The sequence below is a fragment of the Drosophila montana genome, unplaced genomic scaffold (assembly GCF_035044405.1).
Source record: "Drosophila montana isolate Dmon_TW-CO22-7 unplaced genomic scaffold, ASM3504440v1 contig_2747_1, whole genome shotgun sequence".
Taxonomy (NCBI): domain Eukaryota; kingdom Metazoa; phylum Arthropoda; class Insecta; order Diptera; family Drosophilidae; genus Drosophila; species Drosophila montana.
In genome coordinates, this window is record NW_026997619.1 from 615559 (window position 1) to 636718 (window position 21160).

Sequence of the window (21160 nt, forward strand, 5' to 3'; positions counted from 1 at the left end):
TATATCATATAGCTGCCATAGGAAGGATCTGTGCAAAAGTAGTTACATGTATGAACAACTCTAATGTTCATCATGTTATCTTACTCAAAACTCTGAAATTACGAGTTATTATGCTTCCTACATATGTGAACTATATTTATTACAATCGGGCCAGTATATTACATAGCTGCTATAGAAAAGATAACTGGAAAAGTAGGATCTTATATAGATTATATGGATCTTATATTCTGTTCACTATTCTCATACAAAAACTTCGGCGGTCTCGCTTAAGTTAAAATAATTACTTAATTAATTATTTATTTATTTTATTCTTTATTCATTTATTTATTTATTTATTTTTTTTAAATTAATTATTTTTTTTTTTTAATATAATTATTTTCGTCATAAATTCTATATATACCTACGCCTATGTTTAATAGTTTATAAAATTTGTTGAGTGTTTATTTAAATTTAAATAATATATTTAACTAATTAAGTGCTGTTTTGTTCCACTTCGCTGATAGGCAGCGAGTGCTGATAAGTCGACAGCTGCTGTTGCCAAATGTGAACTCTTGGCCCGTGTTTTATTTGTTTCCCATCTGAATAAATTTAAGAAATAATTACGAATGTAATTTTTCGTCAAATTTTGTGTACTTTTGAGATCTAAATTGTTTATTTTTTACGATAAATGCTAATGGATGGCACTTATTTAATTTTGTTTGCGTACAATCATTTAACAGAAAAGACCAAAAATGAGTTAATTAGTTAAACGAATCATTTCAAATTTCTAATTTCAATCACAAATAATATGACGCTTGCAGCATTTGGGGTATCCCGCATCCCAGTGCTTGAAAGCTGCGTAACGACAATCAGTCGGTGGGGGAACATAATTGCAACTGGTCGAAGAGCATATAAAATCTATCAGATATCTATTATATTATAATTATTGTATCAGTTTAACATACGTTTGAAGCATGCCCCAGCCATCGCCCATGCAGAAGATCTGGGTGCAGGGCAGCGAATCCAGTTTAACAGCTTCCCCCAAATTCAGCAGCACTATGGATTTGCTCATATCCACAACACAACGTCCAGGGTATGCTAGAAAAAGGATTAGAGACGAATAGATGGAAAGATAAAATAAAATAATATAATTTGTATATAATATTATATAAGTATATATATATATTTATATTATATATATTATATATATATATATATTTATATATATATATAATAAAATATATTATAATACAATAGGAGCTACCCTGTTATCAGCTGCTCTTTAGTATGTTTGTAATCATAAGATGATTCAAATATATACAATATATGCGGAAAAACACAGAAATAATCAAAAACTAGCCGCCGTCTGTGCTTTTTCTTTCCTCAGTCTCGCACCATTTTAGATGCATACTTCAATAACGTCGGTGCTTATAGTCCGATCGGGTTTAAATGTTATTTAAATTTGTGTATATACCTAAAATCAGATTCTGTCATATCAGAAGCTAGCACACATACCATAATAACTTTTACCTTGCGCCATTAACCGATTCTGATAATCAATATATATAATCCTTATATATATATCTAGATATATATCCTTATCCTTGGATAAACGTATTGAGTTATTGATTATTTGAAATAATCTTGATGTACTATACGAAAATTTCCGCAATAAACCTAGGCTGAGAATCTATATCTTATCCTTATAGATAGTGAGATTAAACGTATTGAATTGATAATAACTTGATATAATCTTTAAGATGAGTTATACGAAAACTTAAAAAATTTTGAGGGCCTAGCTCTCATAGATAGCTGGAAGGCCGTACTCGGCTAATGCCTCCTTCTGGCTGTACAACCTTCAACCTTCCCCATTTTTGATAAGTGCACAGCATAAAAAAGTACAAAGTAAATCAAATCTTAAATAGATTTCATACTCACCGCTGTCTCCATAGTAATTGAGTGCGTTCAGGGCTTGAGTCTGAGTTAGGTACTCGAAAACGAAAAGAATGAGGGCAGCTTTGAAAACAAACATCATGTGTTCACACATAAGCTCTATATATCTGCCTATATATGTATATACATTGGCATATATAGTTATCAATTTCCAAAGTGTATGTCATAGATTGCTTTGGTTTAGTTTCTGGATTGAGTCTCTCACAAACAGATGATTGTACGCTCACAGCAATGCGGATAGGGCAGATCCATGTTGATAAAGGAGCCAAAGCGACAAGTGGCCGGGAGGCCGCTGATAATACCACAGCTGTTAATGGCATTATATACATTTAGCCATTAGATACATTACATTGTATCTGTTAAGTACGCACCTTTGAAATATCGTCGAGCCATTGGAGCCGCACACAATCTGACGGCATTCGTGCGTGGGATCCTTAATGCTCACGCCCTCGTTGAGTATCAGGTCCGATGCAATTACGCACTTGCCCGGATATTCTACACTCAATGGGTATTATCATATATATTTTGAGAAACAGTTCCCATTTACATACTTGCATTATAATACATGCCCACCCATTCGGCGGCGTGAAGTCCGAGTGTAAAAAATGCAATTAATTTAAATAAAATAATCAAGGGGAATTTCATGTTTTTCGTTAATTAATTTTAATTTTTATAAATGATTCACGAGTAATTTGGGCAGATACTTTGACAGCTTTTCAAAGAGATACTAAGTTACGAAGATCTAATTTTGCATTATCATTTTTAATTTGAGGTTAGGTAGGAGTAAATTTAGGTTATGTTAAGTTGGTTTAGGTTTGATGCAGTTGTTCAAGAGAGGTTAGTTTATTCACGTTGCATTCTTTTTTTTAATAATATTACGTTAAATTTAAGGTTATGTGCGATAAAAGCAAGGTTATGTAAAGTTGGGTTAGGTTCGATTTCATTGGTAAAGTGAGGTTAGGTTAGGTACTTGTAGGTTGCATTGGAAGAAACTTCATTTAATAATATGTACAGGTTAGGTTGTTGGTTAGTTGACATTAGTGAGGTTATTGTTAAGAAAAGATTGGGTTAGGTTGGGTAAAGTTGGGTTATGTTCGATTACATTGGTTAAGTGAGGTTAGGTTAGGCACTTGTAGGTTGCATTGGAAGAAACTTCATTTAATACTATAAAAGGGTTAGGTTGTTAGTTAAGTGAAATAAGGTTAGACATGCGTATTTTGCACTACAAGGAACTTTCAGTATTGTTATATTGAGTTTTTTAAGATAAAGTTGGGTTAGTTGGTAGGTTAATGCTGTGGCTTTTCCCTAGATTGATTGATAGAGACCCTTTTATTGTTTATGCCTGAAAATGTATTTCAAAAATGGGATCGTTGTAAATTGGCAAAATGTTTTTGACAGCTACTTGAACATATTTTCTTTTATAAAAAACTGACTAGCTGCCTCTGTGGCATATTGACAGCGTTTTCTGTTAATTGAACGAGCGGTTCTTCGAAAAAAATTTATGTGTTTACCATAAAAAATGCATTACAAAGGCAAGAAAAAATTGAAATTCTGATGTTTTCAGCTCGCTTCATTCACCACGTGATTAAAGTTTTGTTGGGGCATATTCATTTTAAGTGAATCAATCGAGTGAGAAGATTAACGGTTCAAATCCCACGTTAAGTTAAAGGTTACCAGTTCCAATTCCATGTTAAGTTAAGGATTAGCTGTTCAAATCCCATTTACGTTAAGGGTTACCGGCTTTAATCTCGCGGTTAACGGTTCAAATCAAATGCTCAGTTAAAGGTTACCGGTTCAAATCCCGTCAACTTAAAAAAACCAGTTCAAATTTCACGTTAAGTTATAGATTACAGGTTCAAGTCCCATGTTATGTTAAAGATTACCGAATTAAATCTCGTGGTTAACGGATCAAATCCAATGTGCAATTAAAGGTTACCAGTTCAAATCCCATGTTAAGTTAAAGCTAATCAATTTAATTTTTTTATAATTTTTCTACTTTTTATTGATTTAAAGTAGCAACGCAAAATTTGACGAGAAAAAAAAAACTTAAACTAAGCCAAATAATATAGATTTTACTTGACAGTATTGCATTTAACACGGCGTGGACAGCATTTGGGGAAGGGAGCATCGAAATTCTCATGTTCGCCATATTCGCAGCCGTGGGGCGGATTCTTCGGCTCACAGCTGGGCGCGAAGAATGGGAAATTAGCTGTTAGATATACAAAAAGAAATGCATGGAGCTTACGTATAGACCAAGGCCCAGCTGTTGCGGCCACAATAAATTTCAGCGCACTTGCCAGGATAACGTGCGTACTGATCCGAATTGATCAGCAATTTACCGCCCTTGGGCAATTTGAGAAAGCACTTATTGGGATAATCTGTGGCCAGGTAGTGGGAGCAATTAATTGGTTAGACTAAATGCTGGGCTTACCGTCATGTTTGAATATGGTATGATAGGCATCCGCATCGACAGGATGTTCGCTGTGCAGCAGCAAGACGAGGGCCAGGATCAAACCGGCCATAAACAGCGACATTCTGTATTTTATTTTTTAACTGTGTGTTTCAGGAAATTTTACTTAGAGATTCAATTTGTGTGTGTGTGTGTGTGTTAAATTTGTAAGGCCTGCCCTGATGTCTGCCGCCTGCTGCTGTCGATTTCATATGCACATTTTAATTAAAAGCATCAGCAGCTACAGCCACAGCCAGAGCCGCAGTCGCAGATACATTTATAGATGCAGATACAGATACATTTATCGAATATGTTAATCCCGTCATGTGCAGCTGCCTGTCTGTGTGTGTGTGTGCAGATGTTGTCGTTGCCTTTGCATAATTCGATTAAACAACGTTGACGCCCTCAGCCCGCACCCCCTCCCCCCACCTCGGCACGAGCCCTTGCCTGCAGCGCAATGCAAATATTTGTATGTGTGTGTGTGTGTGTGTTGTCTGTCGGATTTTGATTGCTGCTTTCCCCTCAACGAACCCCCCCTATCAGTCTGCAATTATTTAGCTACCCAATGTAGACAAATTAGTGGCCATATAATTGATGCATGCATGTGTTTGTGTGTGTGTGCGTGTGTTTGCTTGTGTCTGTGTGTGTGTGTGTGTTGTTGTTATTTAGTGTTTAGTTGTGTTGGGCCAAGTAAATGTAAATCCATTGCTGATGTTTTTGTTTTAGCTGCCAATGCTGCCCCCCCCCCCTCCTACACCTCCTACCCCCCCTCAGCCTAGCTCTTTTTCTCCTCTCTTTTGTCTCGACTCGGACTTGATTACATTTGGCCATGCTGGCAATTAGGCAAGCGGCCTTCATTGTTTGCCAGCTGAAATTAATTGAATCGAGTGGCCTCAGCTGAGATTGAAATATGCAATTCCCCATTTTGAAGATAGCATCTGCTTTTTTTTTCACCCCCCCCTCCTCTTCTTCTTCCAGCCACAACAGGTTGAACTATCTGCTGCGAAACAAATAGTTTTTGTTGTTTGAAAAGCTTTGAAAAGAAGTTTAAATTTAAGGAAAGGAATTGCACATGGATAAATTCTTTGATTGCTTTGCTTTATAAATGAATTGATTTTTGTTAGATATTGGCGATTTAATCAAATAAATAAACCCAAATAGATTGCCGTGTGTACACATTGGTCGGCTCGTGTGTGCAGCAGGAAAATAGCCAGAAGTTTTAGGCAACCAACAGAGAGGCATAAATTTAGCTGGATCGATCAGCATTTGGATACGAAAAAGGTGCAGATGCCTAGATATAAACATCGATTTGCATATATAAGCAATCAACACGTAAACGCAGCATATATAACAAATTGGCACGCAGACGATTGATGTTCACGGGGGGAGAGGGGTAACAGGTGGGGGCCACGCATCTACCTTACGGTCAACACACAGCAACGGTCAATGGCAACATTTTATTAAGCTACCGTTTTTTTGTTGTTTTTGCAGCGCCAATGAAAATGTTGTGGGCGTAACAGGCGCCCAAGCAAACAGCTTTGGCCCCAAGCGATTCGGCTGTGTGTATATATATTAAATATATATATGCACATATGTAAGCTTAACCTGTGTGGCAGCTTTCTCTGTCTCTCTTTCCCTCTCTCTCTCTCTTTTATGGTCGCGTATAAAACACACATAATTATAATTTCAATGATATTAGAGTTCATATCAAAGTGAATGAGATACAAGCGAAATGTTTTATTTTTATTGCCTTTTGTGTGAGTCCGTGTGCGTTTTTTTTATGCCTGACCTGGCCCGCAACAGCCTCAAAGTTGATCTTCTTTTATTTTAATATTTTTCATTATGTATGGAACGCTTTTAATTTCTGTGACGTCAGAGCTGAAGCCGCCGGCATTTAAAGTGCGTATGAGAAGCTTTTTGTGTGGGTTAAAGTGTGCGTGTGCTTGTTTCTTTGTGTGTTGGAGTGTGCTTATGTGTGTGCGTGTGTTTGGATCCATTATGAAGTTAAACTTTTTTAAACGGCATTTATGTTTTTAAGTGGGGAGCTCGCGCTAGCGCACAAAAATAACAGAACTGAAAAGAATGCTGCATTAAATAAAAACATTTTAAATTTATTTCAAATAATTTAAGCGATTAAAACAGATATTACTTATCGAGTTATATCGTATAAAAAGCGTGTAGACACAACTGAGTGTTTTAATAATTGGATTTAAATGATAAATAAATACATACAATTTGATTAAAATACAAAAAACGTGCCATATAAGTAAGATAAACGTTGTCATTTCGATAATTAGTTCCAATTAATGTATATGGCTTTATACATTATATTATTTAAATAATTAATTTAATTTACTGTTATAAATGCATAATGCATATGTCAATTGAGTTGTAAAAATGTGTTACATTGCGTATACGTAATACGCAAAACGCATACGTAAAGATATTTAAATGCATTTAGCATTTTGTGTGTAAATTATTCATTTGTTCAGCTGTAATGCATTATTTTAATGCAAATACACTTGTATGTGTGCATGTTTAAAATATTCAACAAAATTTCGCTGCTGCAATTGCTTGATAAACTGTAAAATAAACGAATTCAAATAAGAACAAGAGCAACAACACAATAAAGTGCCGTAAACAAAATTTCATTCTACCCAGTGATTTTTATGCTTAAGCGCGCGGGGTGCAAATGTAGGGGAAAATCCAATAAGTGAGCTGCACAGTGCACAGACCCCCCCCCCCCCCCCCTGCCGACGCTTCCAGCGGCTGCCCAACCATTTTGCTTAACCCTATCTAAACTGCTGGGCACACTATCTCGCTCTGTCTCTCTCCATCCTGCTCTTTCAGATTTGTTTGGATGCTTCTTCCGCTGCTTTCTAGTGCACTCAAAGTAACTGTAACAGCAGCAGCGGCAGCAGAGGCAGAGGAAGCAACAACAACAGCAGGCAGAGTAACTGCAGCAACAACAACCACCTTCAGCGACCTTCAAATACACAAATTGACTCAACTATTTTTGTTGTAGCTGCTGCTGCTGCTGCTCTGCTGCGGCTTTACGTTGTTTGTTGTTGTTACTTGCAGTTGTTGTCATTGTTATTGTTGTTGTTGTTGCTGCTGCTGCTGGTTTAGCTTTTGACAGCGCCCCGCACTGAGTTATTAAAATTTGTTTTTGCCAAAATGCACATTTTGGCAAATATTCTACAAGCTGTTCGCCTTTTCTTTTCTTTTCTTTTCTTTTGTAGCTTTTGTTGCGCTTTCAACGTTTCTGTTTTGTGTCAGCTACTCAAAATGTCCAACAACAACAACAACAATTTAAATTACAATAACAACATTGCGCGTGGTCTTGAGTTCATTTCTTGCTTGTGTTTCCAATTGTTACAAAAATACACTTGAATACCAAAACGTTTACCACAAATAACCACAAATAAATGGAATTTCCGTTAAATAAAATGCTAGACAAAAGCACTTCAATTTTTGAAAATGAACATGAAATAATTAGCTTACGTACACAATTATAAGATATATATATATATGCCATAAAAATACAAACTAATCTATATTATATTTTATTATTTATATTGCAGGTGAGGAACGCAATTTAATCTCTTATGCGGATGCATTTGTATAAATATTTGGCAAGTAATTAAGTTTATTTATAATTATAACCATTTGTATATGAAAATACTGTAAGAAATTACCCGGCGTTGTACGTGTGTTGAAGTATAATGCTGAAATGCAAGCCTTATCCAAGCTTAAACCGAATATATATTTTTATATATATTCTTTTTTATATTAATTTATGTATATATTTATACTCGAACTGCCCGCACGTCTCTTTGGGGGTTTGTGCCCTGAACTTTGATCACCTCGATTGCTTGCCAATAAAAAACAATTTTGTTTTTTATTGTTAACTTTCGTTTTCAATTTTTTTTGACAGGCTATTATAGTTTTGTATTAAAATGTGAATCGCATAGAAGGAGACATCTCCGACCCCATAAAGTATAAATATTATAGATCAGTATCTATGCGAAATACTTTTTCAGTTTTAAAGCTATTTTCTTGAAACTTTAAATAGGTCATATGTCAAACTGGTCGACTTAGACTACTTTATTATTGAGCTGAACAACTTTATTGTTCATCAAGATATCTTTCCCAACTTATAAGTTTCACTATATTTGCTACATATATGCAAAATTCTATTAACATCGGACCACTATATCATATAGCTTGTATAGGATAGATAGGTCGAATAGTAGGATCTATTCTGTTCTCAAAGATATTTGCATCAAACTCAGCATTTTCGAGCTTCATTATTCTCACAAATCTGAAAAAGGGAAATGTTTACAAGGGTTTTAAATCTTCTGCCGAAGATATCCCTACTTATTCGTTTTTTAATATTTCTTATTATGTTTATAGATAGAATTGTAATCAAGTTTTGATCTTTACACTTTGAATATCATGTTTATAAATAATATTGTAATTTAGTCTTCAGCTTAATGTAATTAGCTCAGCTTAGCAAGAAACTTATCTACTTATTGTTGCTTATTATTACTTTAATTATTTCTATTTAATGAATTTGGCTATTTAAAATTTTGTTATTATTGTATAAAGCCAAAAGAAACCAAAGAAATCCGCATTAACCAAGCCCAAGCGCTTATCCTTGGCATTTAAAGGTGCGCAGTGCAGGTGTTGTTTGTTGTTGTTGTTTTTTTTGTTGGCTACAAAAAACCGCGCTTGTTGAATTATTTAAGACACAAGTGCGCTGCCCATCAGGCCCACACCCCCTGCCCAATCCCCGCCAGACTCCATCAGTTTACAAGGATAAAAGCTGGCAGATAAAAGTGGCCGCACTGTTGCCTACTTTAAGGCGCGGCTGGGTAGTGGGAGGGGGGGGGTTGTGGCAGCTTGATTATGTCTCAAGTCACTTCACGTAGCGCCAGCCACAAAAAAGAAATTAATTAATTTTTAAGCGTAATTAAATGCAAAGCAGCACTCGGGCTCAAGCCGAGGCCCAGGCCCAGGCCCAGGCCCAGTCAGGCATGCCAGGAGGCAGGCGCCGGCAAGGACCTCTCGCCGTGCGCTTTGTTTGCGCGCGTCCATGAAGGCAAGGCTACGGCCGCAAGGACATGGCCTATAAGAAAGAGAAAAAAAAAAAACCCCAAAAACAGCCACAATAAACAGCAAATAAGTTTTGGGCCAATTTTTCTCTTTTTTTTTTATTGAATCTTCTGCGCTGCGGCAATTACAAAATATATTCTGGAGCCCGAGGAACCACTCGAGTGCCGCTTAATGGGCTTCAATTTCGTTTTCAACTCTCATTTTGTTTGCTTTTGGGCCAAAAGGTTGGCCAAAAAGGCGCAAGACTCAAAGTTGACAATTTTCACTCACACACACACACACACAGTAACAGATGTGTGTGTGTGTGTGTGCGTCTGGCATTGACTTTGGCCAATCAACACGCAGGCAGCATCCGCAGCGTTGGCCAATTCCAAATCCAATGCCAATTCCCAATGCCAATTCGTAAGCCAAATTCTCAAATCAGCAACAACAAACAAGCACGACTATGAGATACCCTGTTTCTGGCAGTGTGTATGCAGCTGAGTGCGTGTGCTTTATGGAAAGTGTGTACACATTATTTCAATGGAAAAATTGGCAACATACCCCTTCAGCTTGTATTCTATAAGTGTTTACACACTAGTTGAGTGGAAAAATTGACCCGATGTTTGGCACGTGATTTACTGCACGCACTAAGCATACCCTTTCAGCCCGTGGCGTGCAGGGTATAAGATGCTTTGCTCAAATTCGTATTCAGTTTTTCTTTTTTTAATGGCTTTCGTTTCGTTTGCTGTCCGTTTGCTTTTCTGGTCAATTTCACTTTTATGCTTCGCAGTCAACAGCTAAATGCTTTTACTTCTATACGAATATGCACACACTATCTAACATATATTTACATGTATCTATACTATATGCGTCGCGTCCGTTTGTATATCTAGACAATATTTACGTGTTGGTTATTTTTAGGCGTGTGTACACACGAAAAATAAAAACAATTACGTTGACGTTGACGTCGCAGTCGCAGTCTCAGTCGACGTCGACGCGTCGCTTTAATTGCGCGCCTGTCCATGAATACGAACAACATTAAAATTTGCTTCCAGCGGACGTTGAAAAAACCCCAACGATTAGGTTAAGCAAACAATTATAAGATGCACAAAATTCTAGCCAAACGCAGTTAATGGTTGTTAAACTGTGTGTGTATCTTTAAGATACAAATCGGGGACCGACGCATGTGCCCCATTTCTACCTAGCTAGGTTTGGAGTTAGGCAGAAGACTCTACTTTCGACTAAAGCTAACTCTTATATTTAATAAAAGAGGAAGCAATATAAGGTCATATATAGTATTAATAAAAATATATATAATTTAATCGGACTGCTGCTTCCCTATCTTCCCTATCTACCCCCTACTTCCCACTATCTAAGTAAGATTTACTCGAAAGTTGAGCTCTTATTGTCAGATTATTTTAATGCACAAAAATCCTTGAGCCTATTAATGTATATTTATACAACTCCCTACAGCCTTAAATCTCACATAAAATATTACATTGACAAAAAACAATATTACGAAATTCTCTTTCCCTTTCTTTAAACAAAAAAAAATATATATATATATGCTTTATGCGCATAGTTGAGGGGAGGGGGAACAATGAAATGGAAAATGTTGAATTGCTTGGCAAGCGCAACACATTCGTTTGCAATCAATAAACATCGCGTATACGCAACGTGTGCGGCTGGCTGCAAAGACGCAGCCGCAGGCAACACACAAACAAAAAGAACCAACACAACACACACACACACACAACACACACAGAAAGAAGCGCAATTCATAAATTTTGAGCAAGGGACATGGCAGAGACATTGCCCGGGACGGCAGCACCTGACTTGCCCCCCTCACACACTCGCACCTGGACATGTTGAACGTTTTTCTTTTTAAAAAATATGAAAATGTGGATCAATATTTTCGCAGCAGCAGCAGCAGCAGCCCAAGACGTTGACGTGCCAGCTGTGTGTGTGTCCTTGCAAGGACAATTGCGTGTGGCATTGTTGTCAGTCGTCGCGTGTGTCTGTGTGTGTGGCATGCCTCGCTGTCCGTGCCACAGTTTTGCAGACCTGTTTTCCTTTTTTTTTTTTCTTCTACCCAACTTGACCCTAGCCCTCACCAAGCTATGCACGGGCAGTTTTCAAGTGGCAATTAGCTGCGTGCTGCAACCAAATGCCCGCCTGCCAATCAACCGCAGCCAAACCCCCAACCCCTCTCCCCTCCCCCAAACTGGTAGCACATTGCCACTGTAAAATTAACACGCCAAATCGAACGCGATTTTACCTTGAAGCGCAAAGCAATAACACGAACAACAACGACAACCAAATATCAACAAATTGTGTTTAAAGCCAAATACCAAAAGGCCATAACAAAATGCAAATTGTTTACAAATCGCAACGCAAACTAATTGCGTTTAAATTACAACGAAAAAAAAAATTTGTTTTTTCTGGAATTTTTTCACGATTTTGCCAATTGTTGTAAACTAGCCAGATGCTGCTTCTGCCTCTTCTCTTTTGATTTTGCGGCACGTGGAAATCTCAACCAGCTGCTGAGCTGCCCCAAAGCAGACTTCAATTTGCCAAACCAAAATTCAAATGAGCTTTGGGCAGCTGCCAAAGCGACCGCAAAGCTTGCAAAAATTGCCTCGGCTTTGATTAATTAACTTAAAACAGCTATTGACATAAACACACGCACACACGCACACACACACACACGCACACACACACACACAGACGTAGCATGACATTGGCATAAATTTAATTGATTTGCGCGGCGTGTGGCATGTGGCATGACCTGTATTTGCGGCCCGCTGCCTTTGCCATGCCGTTAATGAAGCTCAGCAGATGAGCTACATCAAAATAGACAATGCATATATATATATATATATATATATTTTAAAGATATTTATTAGATAGATATATCAAATTAATGTATGCAACTGTCGGGCAGAGCTAGAAATACATTAATAGTAATTTTAATTACTTATTGTTACTCATTCTGTTTATAATATGAAATTGGATTGTGACGTCACATTATCAAAGGGTTGCATTCATAGTTAATGTTAATGCATTCCCATACTTAATTTAATAAATATACCAAATAAACACAATCAGCTTCTCAGGACATTTTTTGGAGATATTCGGGGAGGCGGTTTCAAGTTAAAAGCCACTTAAATTTTTTTTCGCTGATGATCAGAAAGAAATTTTTTATAATTTTTCTTTTATCTGTTTTATTCAAATAATTTACTTTTTTTCTTCATTTATTTGCTCGTTGTTTTCAGTTATTTTATTTTATTTATTTTCATTTATTAATAACAAAAGTTCAAATATTTTTTGCACTTTAATTTATGTTTTTCTACTTTTACATTTTTATTAAAATAAAAGAATAGCACAAAATCTTTAGGGAATTTATAGTACATGCATATCTCTTATTAATTCTTTTATAAAAAAATAGTTTTATATCTTTTTTTATTCATTTTTTACTCGTTGTTTTCATTTATTTAGATAACAGACGTACGATTTTCTGCAATCTTAAAAATCATTTTAATTCGTTGTACTCTTAATTTTTTTAAATAAAAGAATATGACAATATCTTCAGATAAAATATAAAACGTAGTTAATATTTAAAAACCCTTACTAGTCGCTTGCTAAAATTGCCAAATAAATGTTTTAATGCTGCAAATTTATGCTACTTATTAATTTCCAACATAAACATATATTTGCCTGCTGCCTGAAATTTACCTAGATTATGTAACGCTTAACGCACAAAATCTCGGCAGCAATTTCATAGTCTCTTCTCATTTTGTTCTTTTTATTATCTTTTTTTGCTTACGACACGCGCCAATAATAATAACATATAATTTGCATGGCAAACGGGGCGTATACGCAATGTGTGTGCCGTGCTTCAGGCTTAGCCGCAGCAATTTCACGTTTAATAAACTCGAGTTGCTCAGCTTAAAAAGCACATTTTTATAGGATTTATCAACTTGAAGCGAAACGTTTAAAACACTTGAAACGAAGCTTAAAGCGTATCCCAAGCAAATATAAAATAAAAATCTGAATGAAAACAAAATTTAAAATTGAATAATTTTTTTGATTACAAAATTTAATAATTTAGGAGCAACAGATTTTATTCTTTTGATAAAATCTTTGTGCAATAAAACTATTTGAAGAATTAAATTATTTATTAAAAAAATGGAGATTTGCACGAACCACAATGTCAGCTCATCAGATACACGAACCGAACCTCTAGACGCAGCATTAGCTCCGACAGTAAACCGAACCGTTGTCTATTTATTATTACTAATTTTTTCGGCTGCTTTTAGTTATAGTTTTGGATTAGAGCCTGTCGAAATGGGAGCAACTGTTTCCGGCGCTCCATGTCAACGGCATCGACACAATTATGCTAAATTTCCGTGCGGAAATGTAGCGCACCTTGTTGCCAACATTTTTGAATGTCTGCCATTCCACCAGAAAAGTATGCGTCGCCTCCGCCACGCCACGCCCTCCCCGCCCTCGGCTGGCTGGCAAAAGTTCAATTTCGCATTCAATTTGCCATTTCCACAGAGGCTGCACAGAAAATTGGCAAAATCCAAAAAAAAAAAACATGAAGAGAACATGAGTATTCAAACAATTTGAGTTTCGTACGAATGAATGTTGTGCACGGTGAATGTCTGCAGGTGTATGTCTGCAGGTGTGTGTGTGTGTTTGCGCTTTTATCGCCAAAGACCTCAACTTTGTTGCCCGCGGCCCGTTGCGACTGTGCGATTTGCGGGCACACACACACACACACAAAGTTATATAGACATTTAAACGATAACACGCACACACTCTCTCTCTCTCTCTCTCTCTCTCTCACTCGCACACACACACGCAGTCGAGCTTCGGTTGCAGCGCCAGCCACGACGTGTCGTGCATAAGTAATGTTTATTTTATTTTATATTTTTCTTATGTAAAACATTCAACAAAAAATAAAAAATTTAAACCGAGTGGGCGTCGCGCTGAGCCCTGCCCCTTTGCCCGCCCGACACACTCACGCAAATTGCCCAAAAATTGTGTTGCACAGTGGTGAAATTTTTGATGCATTAAAAAAAGGATAAGCCCATAAAAGAATCGATCGCTTCATGCCACAGGCAACTGAATGCAACGAACTGTGGCAACAAACCAAAATGCCAAAAGCTGCAGCAACTAAAAAGCATAAAAGAAAAGGCGCTTGCAAGGAAATATGCAATGAAATTTCTCTTTAATCGATACTGAAGGTATATCCAGATATTTCAAGCTGAATAATATATTAATAGCAATATACATATTTGAAAGCTATGTATGTCGATTGTGGTAGATAATACAAAAATACCAGAGTTAAAGCTATAATTTCGTAGTTCAAATGGGCTTAAGGAAAAGTGCTGCAAAACGATAAAGATAATAAAGGCATACAGTGCTGGAAAACAGCGACTCTATAGATCAGGAGGTATCGATACTTTCGATAGTCTTAAATGCATATTTATGCAGTATTAATTTCGATATTTTTAATATCATGTTTATTAGTTAGTCAGGAAAGTTTTTAATGTTTTAAAGAAAGTAAAATAATTAAAAGGAAATAAGTAAAATAAATAATTATTAAAAGCTAAGCTTTCTACTCATTGTGTTCGAATTTAATTCCGGTTATAAAACACTGTATCGATATACATGCTTATGTATGTATAGATGCAATGTATCGATATAGCAGAGATAAATAAGTTATATAATGGGCTTATTACAGGCTCTGAGAAAGAGACAACAGGCTTGAGAACCAGTGCTGCCAACTGCAGTTACAAAAAAGTCCAGTGTTAAAAATAGGTAAAAATAGCTGACTACGCATTCTGAGCTCTAATTGCCAATAAACAGAGTATTACATTTTATCAAGCTGCTAGAAAATAGCTACATTGATTGAAAAAGGAAATTGATTTGTGAAAATAGCTAAATTTAGCAACAAAATAGCTAAATTGGCAAGAGGAATTGTAGATATATTAATCGGTAACTTAGTCTCAAGGCTGCTCGTATCTTAAATATTTTAAAACAAAAAATAAATGGAAAATTTAAAAGAAAATTACCCTCACCCCTCAGCTGTGCAATTTGCGACCCCTGTGCGTTGCCCTTTAATTGTGCGGGCTTTTGCTGTTTTTCATATTATTGACCTGCATTCAATTATACCAAATCGATGCCGTAGACATCTACCACAGCAGCTCGATATAAAAAACAACGTAAATGTGGCAAAAGCATTGTTGTCGAGTAATTACGTTTCATTTGTGCTGTTGTTGCTTTTGGCCATTTTCATTTTGTGGCCAATTTCGAAGGCACAACAAGACAAACTGTGGCCCAAATTATCTGTTGAACAACCGGATATGCCGTTGCCGGACTCGAGATCGAATTCGTCAGCCATATACGCCTTTAGATATCAGCTGCAGCTGAAGGTGACCGCAGCTGTTCCTGTTTTCATGGGATTTAAATAATTTGCTTGCAGCTTAAAACGACATTCATAAAAAGAAGAAGGGTACATTATAATAAATATAAGCCAAGCACTTCGCGTTTGTGAACAGACATCACTCATACGCCACGTGCAACGTTGCTGCGGTAAGAAGTGCCTCATCCCGATTTTAATTAAAATATGTTAATGCTTATGCGAGTTTATGCATATATGTATGTGCACATATATATATACTATACATGTGTATTTTTGCCCAAAGCTGCTTAAAACACGCTGCACGTTGAATAAATTCCCCATTTTTCATTTGCCATTGTTAAGGTCGAGCAACAGACGAATTTGACAGTCCCATGACAGCAAGAAAATCAGCTACGGCTGCTGAGCAAAATTTAAGTGAATAAACAATGTGTTTTATATAACATAAAGATTTCTTTGATGTTCCTTAAAATTTAATACATTCCAGTCATTCCGTAGCTCCATCAATATTGATACTGCTACCACGATCGTTAGATAGTTAATAAAATTTTTATATTAAACATTTTTAAGAATACAAAATCCAAAAATGTGCCAATGTATGTGTTTATGAACAAGCAATCTTAATTTCATGAGGCTTAACGTGTTAATTCTATATATAACAATATCCTCTCTTCTATTTGAAAAAAATCGCAATTAAGAACAGCTTGGTTTCTTTCTGGCAATTCCAACTAATATCGATAACAAAAAAACCAATCGATAGCTGAGACTGCGGAGCAAATCGTCAAAATAATCGCACGTCTTACAGTACTACTCTGGAAGTAGGGTAATTATTTATTTCATCAGGTGAATTTCCATGTCAAAGGAGTTTTTAAATTTTACCATTAAAAACAGCTCTGAATTTACAACACTGTAAGTAGGGACATTATTTATATGTACAGGTACAGTTGTGTCTAGGGACATTTTTTAAATTTAGTGTGCTTGTTAAATGTGGCCATTAAAATGGCGCTAATTTTACAACACTATTCTGTAAGTAGGGAAATTATTTATTTGATCAGGTGCATTTCATATAAAGAATTTTTTTTTAAATATAGAATGCTGTCAAACTGTTTGCAGTTTTTACTTTATGAAACTGTGCAACTATCAAAAATATTCGAAACTGTACAACACTGCTCTTTAAGTAGGGAAATTACGGTTTGCGTATAAGGCTCAGTTCTATATACTACACTATTTTCCACTCTTGCAGCTGAAAAAGCCTTATACACATAGATAACCCCATTTAACTAGTCAGTTATAGATTTTAGTTTACTGGAAATGAAAATTTAATCAAATTTAGAATCTATTAGCACTCGATTATTTTCCAAATTACCAGTTTATATTATGCTGCCCCAGATGTTAACAAGATCGGTTCACATTTGTCGGACCCGACCCGCAGAAGGAAGTCCGCATGGCAAAACATATTGCAACAACTCGCCAATGTCGACGTTCCAGAGGCAATATGTTAAGGATATCGGCAAGCCCAGTGAGCCGGCGGATAAGATTTCGGTGATCGGCACCGGGCAAGTGGGACTTGCGTGCTGTGCGTTTCTGATCGATCGACGATTGGCCCAGCATTTGGTGATGGTGGATTTGCGCAAGGAATGGGTTGAAGCGGAAGCACTCGATTTTTTGCACGCCTCCAGCTTGTTGGCATCGCCCAAAATCGAAACCTGTTCGGATGCCAATTGCACGGCTGGCTCCAAGTACGTAATCATAACGGCCGGCACGAGACCAGCCGGCAAAAGTCGTTTAGATATTGCCAAGGACACGTTGAAGATACTGTCGAAGCTGGTGCCCAAATTGGTGGAAAGTAGTCCGGATGCGACTTTTGTGATTAGCTCGAATCCGGCCGATGTCATGACCTGGGCGGTTCGAAGAATTAGCGGATTACCCAAGGAGCGTTGCATATCGTCCGGTTGTCATCTGGATTCGATGCGTTTTCGTTATTTGCTCGCCCAGCGTCTGGGCGTGGCTGCGTCCGAGGTAAACGCGTTCATTGTGGGCGAGCACGGGGATAGCTCGGTGCCTGTTTGGTCGGGCGTGACGGTCGGCGGCATTGCATTGATGCGCATTATTCCAAATATCGGCACAGATCAAGATCAGGATAAATGGCAACAGGTTCACACGGATGTGGTCAAAGGCGGTAGAGCGGTATCCAAGGTCAAGGGCTACACAAACTGGGCCGTCTCCTTGGCCGTTGTTGACATTATCCAGGCCATGATGACGAACAGCGGACGCATCCTGTCCGTCGGCACCGACGTCCAGGGCCTGATGGGCGTCGAGGACAGCGTGGTCATGTCTCTGCCATGTATTCTGGGCACTCATGGCGTACAAAAAGTACTTGAATTGCCGCTAACTGAATTTGAAATGAATTTGTTTGAGAAATCTACAGAGGCTCTATTTGGGGCGCAGTGTGCGCTGAATCTCTGAAGTTAATGAACTACAGACTTTCGGTCTATTGTATTATAATTTTGTCATCAATTTCAATAACACATAGTAGAAAAAATCTCCGAATTTCATTAGGTTTATATGCTTGCTCATCCTCAACAACCGAGTCGATATAGTTGTGTGCCTGCATTTAAATTGAGATTAATTCCCTTTTTTAGGCTAAACAAATAAATGATGTCTCTATGAATTTGGCGATCGTTTTGCTGGCGATTGTACAGTATCCAATTTTTATTATGTTAATTAATTAAATTAATTAAACATCAAATAATCTCGCTTTTCTGAATTGCAACAAAATATATTCAGCCTTCAAAGGCAATTGTTTTATAAATCTAAGAAATATCTCCCTGGATTTATACTCACAAACAGGGAATTATAATTTGCGTATTTATATAGTTCATTAAAGGATTATCGCTTTTTATTATTATTATTATTCTCTTATCTGCTCTAAAACCTGTTTTCTACTCGCTTTATATATATTAACTCAATCGACTCTGCTTACAATGCGCCATCTTCTGCATAGAGAACCTACGAGAGTATAAATATACATATATATATATATACGTATGCACATTATAAGTTGAGAACTCGACTTAAGGACTGCCTGGAGAGTTGGGCAGCACTCGAAGTTTACGAGGGGCTTACACACACACACACACACACACACACACACACGCACATGTTTGCCAGGTCACGCTCCATTTACTGCCAGGCGATGTGAATGCGAGCAGCTCCCGAAAGTATGCAATGAAAAATTGCAACTGAAATTGTTACACAAGGAAATCAACGGCGAAGACAAGAAGCAGGCGACGCCAATCGAGCGTAAAAGCCACAGATACACACACTCAGACAATAAGTGCTGTTGTGTGTGTGTATGTGTGTGTTGCACACAAATCAAATTAAGTTATCTGATGGCCGTGTAAAAATAGCTGCTGCGGGGGCAGCCACCGTTTGCAGACATTTGCTACCTTCGATATTTGGCACACACGCAATCGCCAGATATAAATCATGTATCAATAAATCGCATTAAAAAAAAGGAAACTTAAGCGCAGTTGTGGCGAATTGCGGCGTTTCCACTGTCAGCATTAAATTGCATTAAAGTCAATGCATGCAGAAAAAAGCAGTGAAATATTGGATTTAATAGATACAGACTTCAAATTGTTAGAGATATATTCACTTAATTGATTTTCTTGGTGTCTAACAACTGATTCTATTGAACGTAGCTCTGATGTGCTGCTTCTAAATTAATAGTCTTGAAGAAGCCAATCTTTGAATGCGACTATCGATATACATGTCTATCTATCCATCTATCGATATACATGTCTCTAGTATACCCATCTATCTATCGATATTCATGTTTATAGTATAGCTATCTATCTATCGATATACATGTTTATAGTATATCTATCTATCGATCGATATACATGTTTATAGTGCATATATCTATCTATCGATATACATGTTAATCATGTATCATGTACATGTTATCATGTATTCGCATTCTTTTAATAATATTTTCGATTGTTGAGCTCGAATAAGATCAACTTAGTTTAAATATATGCTATCGATAGTTACAGTGTATTTCTATATTCGATAAATGTTTTAAGCAATATGTTCTCAGTACAAAAAGCTGAGATATCACATGCATTTTATTTCATTATAATTAAAGCGTATGCATTTATCGATAGTTTTCCCAAAGAAACACGCTGCACAACACAGCTCAGTGGAAACGTTGCATTTCCATAATCTATATGTAAATATATATTTTATTTTATTTGAACATGAAGTGGAAATTCGTGATTTCATTATAAGTGTTTGTTTTAGCTGAAATGCTATTGAATGAAAAGCGAATTTTTGCACATATTTTACTCGCACTGCAAAAGTGTTCACTGATATTGGAAATGTAGTTAAAGCCAAAAACTCGCATTCAGCTCGCCAGCCTATATATGGCCAATACATGTTACAATTACACGCTCACGGCCACAGTCGCAGTCGCAGTCGCAGTCGCCGTTGCCGTCGCATGCATATTCAGATTTCCAGCCTCGATTGGCAAAGTGTCAAAGGTTGTTTTGGCCGTCGAAGGACGCGCTCGCGGGCCAAATGCGTTTATCCGAAACGGGAAATGTTGCCAAATGGCTGCTAAATGCTGAGTAGAAAAAAAAAAAACGTTGAGAGAGAAAAGTAAAAACAAAAAAACTGTCCAAGGTTAGTTAAATGGCCAAATGTGCCACATGGCCGAAAGCGCCTTAAAGTGCGCAACAGGACGATTTGGCATTAAATGTCAGTGGCATGCGCTCTCTCTCTCGAGCAGCTAATGATACTTGTCATTATCAGCACGCGTGGCTGGCGTCTTATCAGCGACATTGAGCACATTCATTCAGACACACACGCACGCACAAAGCGCGCCGAGATTACGTATACGCCATGTGCTGCTTTCAAGTGTTTGCTTTGCTGCGTGTCTAACTTAATGTGGCTACAACTTAGGCGCACCACCCCCGCTCCCCTCTGCCCCTCCCCCAACTCCCCCCACTCCCCGCTCAAGTGATAAAAATATATCGCAACCTTCACAACAGCCACGCCCACAATTTACGCGAGGGCTGCACTTAAATCTGTTCTTGTTTCGAAGCATGCTGGGGCGCACATTTTAGCCGCGACTTTGGCTCGTTTTAAGTGACTGTTACTTGGCACGACAGCCCCTCGTCTCCCTCCTCTCCCTCGTCTCCCCCTCTCGCCCAAAGCCCCTCCCTCAGTGAGTTATCTTTAGCCAA

The 21160-nt window shown here is 37.4% G+C and overlaps 4 protein-coding genes across 6 annotated transcripts in view; 2 read left to right on the top strand and 2 right to left on the bottom strand.

Moving 5' to 3' along the window:
• The window catches only part of LOC135429947 (uncharacterized), a 59217-nt gene that overhangs the window by 14622 nt on the left and 23435 nt on the right, over nt 1-21160 (top strand). The window lies entirely within an intron of this gene.
• On the bottom strand, nt 612-2646 carry LOC135429925 (uncharacterized). 2 transcript variants are annotated; one of them, XR_010436489.1, is made up of 4 exons: nt 2484-2646; nt 2304-2427; nt 1918-2239; nt 1050-1077 (listed from the first exon to the last, which is right to left on the bottom strand). XR_010436489.1 is itself a non-coding variant. In XM_064684416.1 (3 exons), the coding sequence occupies exons 1-3, from the start codon at nt 2024-2026 to the stop codon at nt 773-775; spliced, it is 345 nt and encodes a 114-aa protein (XP_064540486.1). In that variant the 5' UTR covers nt 2027-2106; the 3' UTR covers nt 612-772. The 2 variants fall into 2 exon arrangements, 1 of the variants encoding a protein (XP_064540486.1); XM_064684416.1 differs by lacking the exons at nt 2304-2427; nt 2484-2646 and adding an exon at nt 612-875 and having other exon boundaries at nt 945-1077; nt 1918-2106.
• On the bottom strand, nt 3904-4545 carry LOC135429946 (uncharacterized). The gene is made up of 3 exons (XM_064684447.1): nt 4364-4545; nt 4178-4310; nt 3904-4116 (listed from the first exon to the last, which is right to left on the bottom strand). Exons 1-3 carry the CDS (start codon nt 4464-4466, stop codon nt 4005-4007), a joined length of 348 nt encoding a protein of 115 aa, XP_064540517.1. The 5' UTR covers nt 4467-4545; the 3' UTR covers nt 3904-4004.
• Nucleotides 17209-18461, top strand: LOC135429908 (L-lactate dehydrogenase B chain-like). The gene has a single exon (XM_064684397.1). The coding sequence runs from the start codon at nt 17289-17291 to the stop codon at nt 18375-18377; it is 1089 nt and encodes a 362-aa protein (XP_064540467.1). The 5' UTR covers nt 17209-17288; the 3' UTR covers nt 18378-18461.

Excerpts from the sequence above, each read along its gene's own strand:
- LOC135429908 (XM_064684397.1), top strand. The coding sequence starts at position 17,289 with ATGCTGCCCCAGATGTTAACAAGATCGGTTCACATTTGTCGGACCCGA.
- LOC135429946 (XM_064684447.1), bottom strand. The coding sequence starts at position 4,466 with ATGTCGCTGTTTATGGCCGGTTTGATCCTGGCCCTCGTCTTGCTGCTG. Across the intron at positions 4,311-4,363 it reads TACCATATTCAAACATGACG|ATTATCCCAATAAGTGCTTT; the intron begins GTAAGCCCAGCA and ends ACCTGGCCACAG. Across the intron at positions 4,117-4,177 it reads AGCTGGGCCTTGGTCTATAC|CTGTGAGCCGAAGAATCCGC; the intron begins GTAAGCTCCATG and ends CTTCGCGCCCAG.
- LOC135429925 (XM_064684416.1), bottom strand. The coding sequence starts at position 2,026 with ATGTGTGAACACATGATGTTTGTTTTCAAAGCTGCCCTCATTCTTTTC. Across the intron at positions 1,078-1,917 it reads CAATTACTATGGAGACAGCG|CATACCCTGGACGTTGTGTT; the intron begins GTGAGTATGAAA and ends TCCTTTTTCTAG. Across the intron at positions 876-944 it reads GGCTGGGGCATGCTTCAAAC|TTGCAATTATGTTCCCCCAC; the intron begins GTATGTTAAACT and ends CTCTTCGACCAG.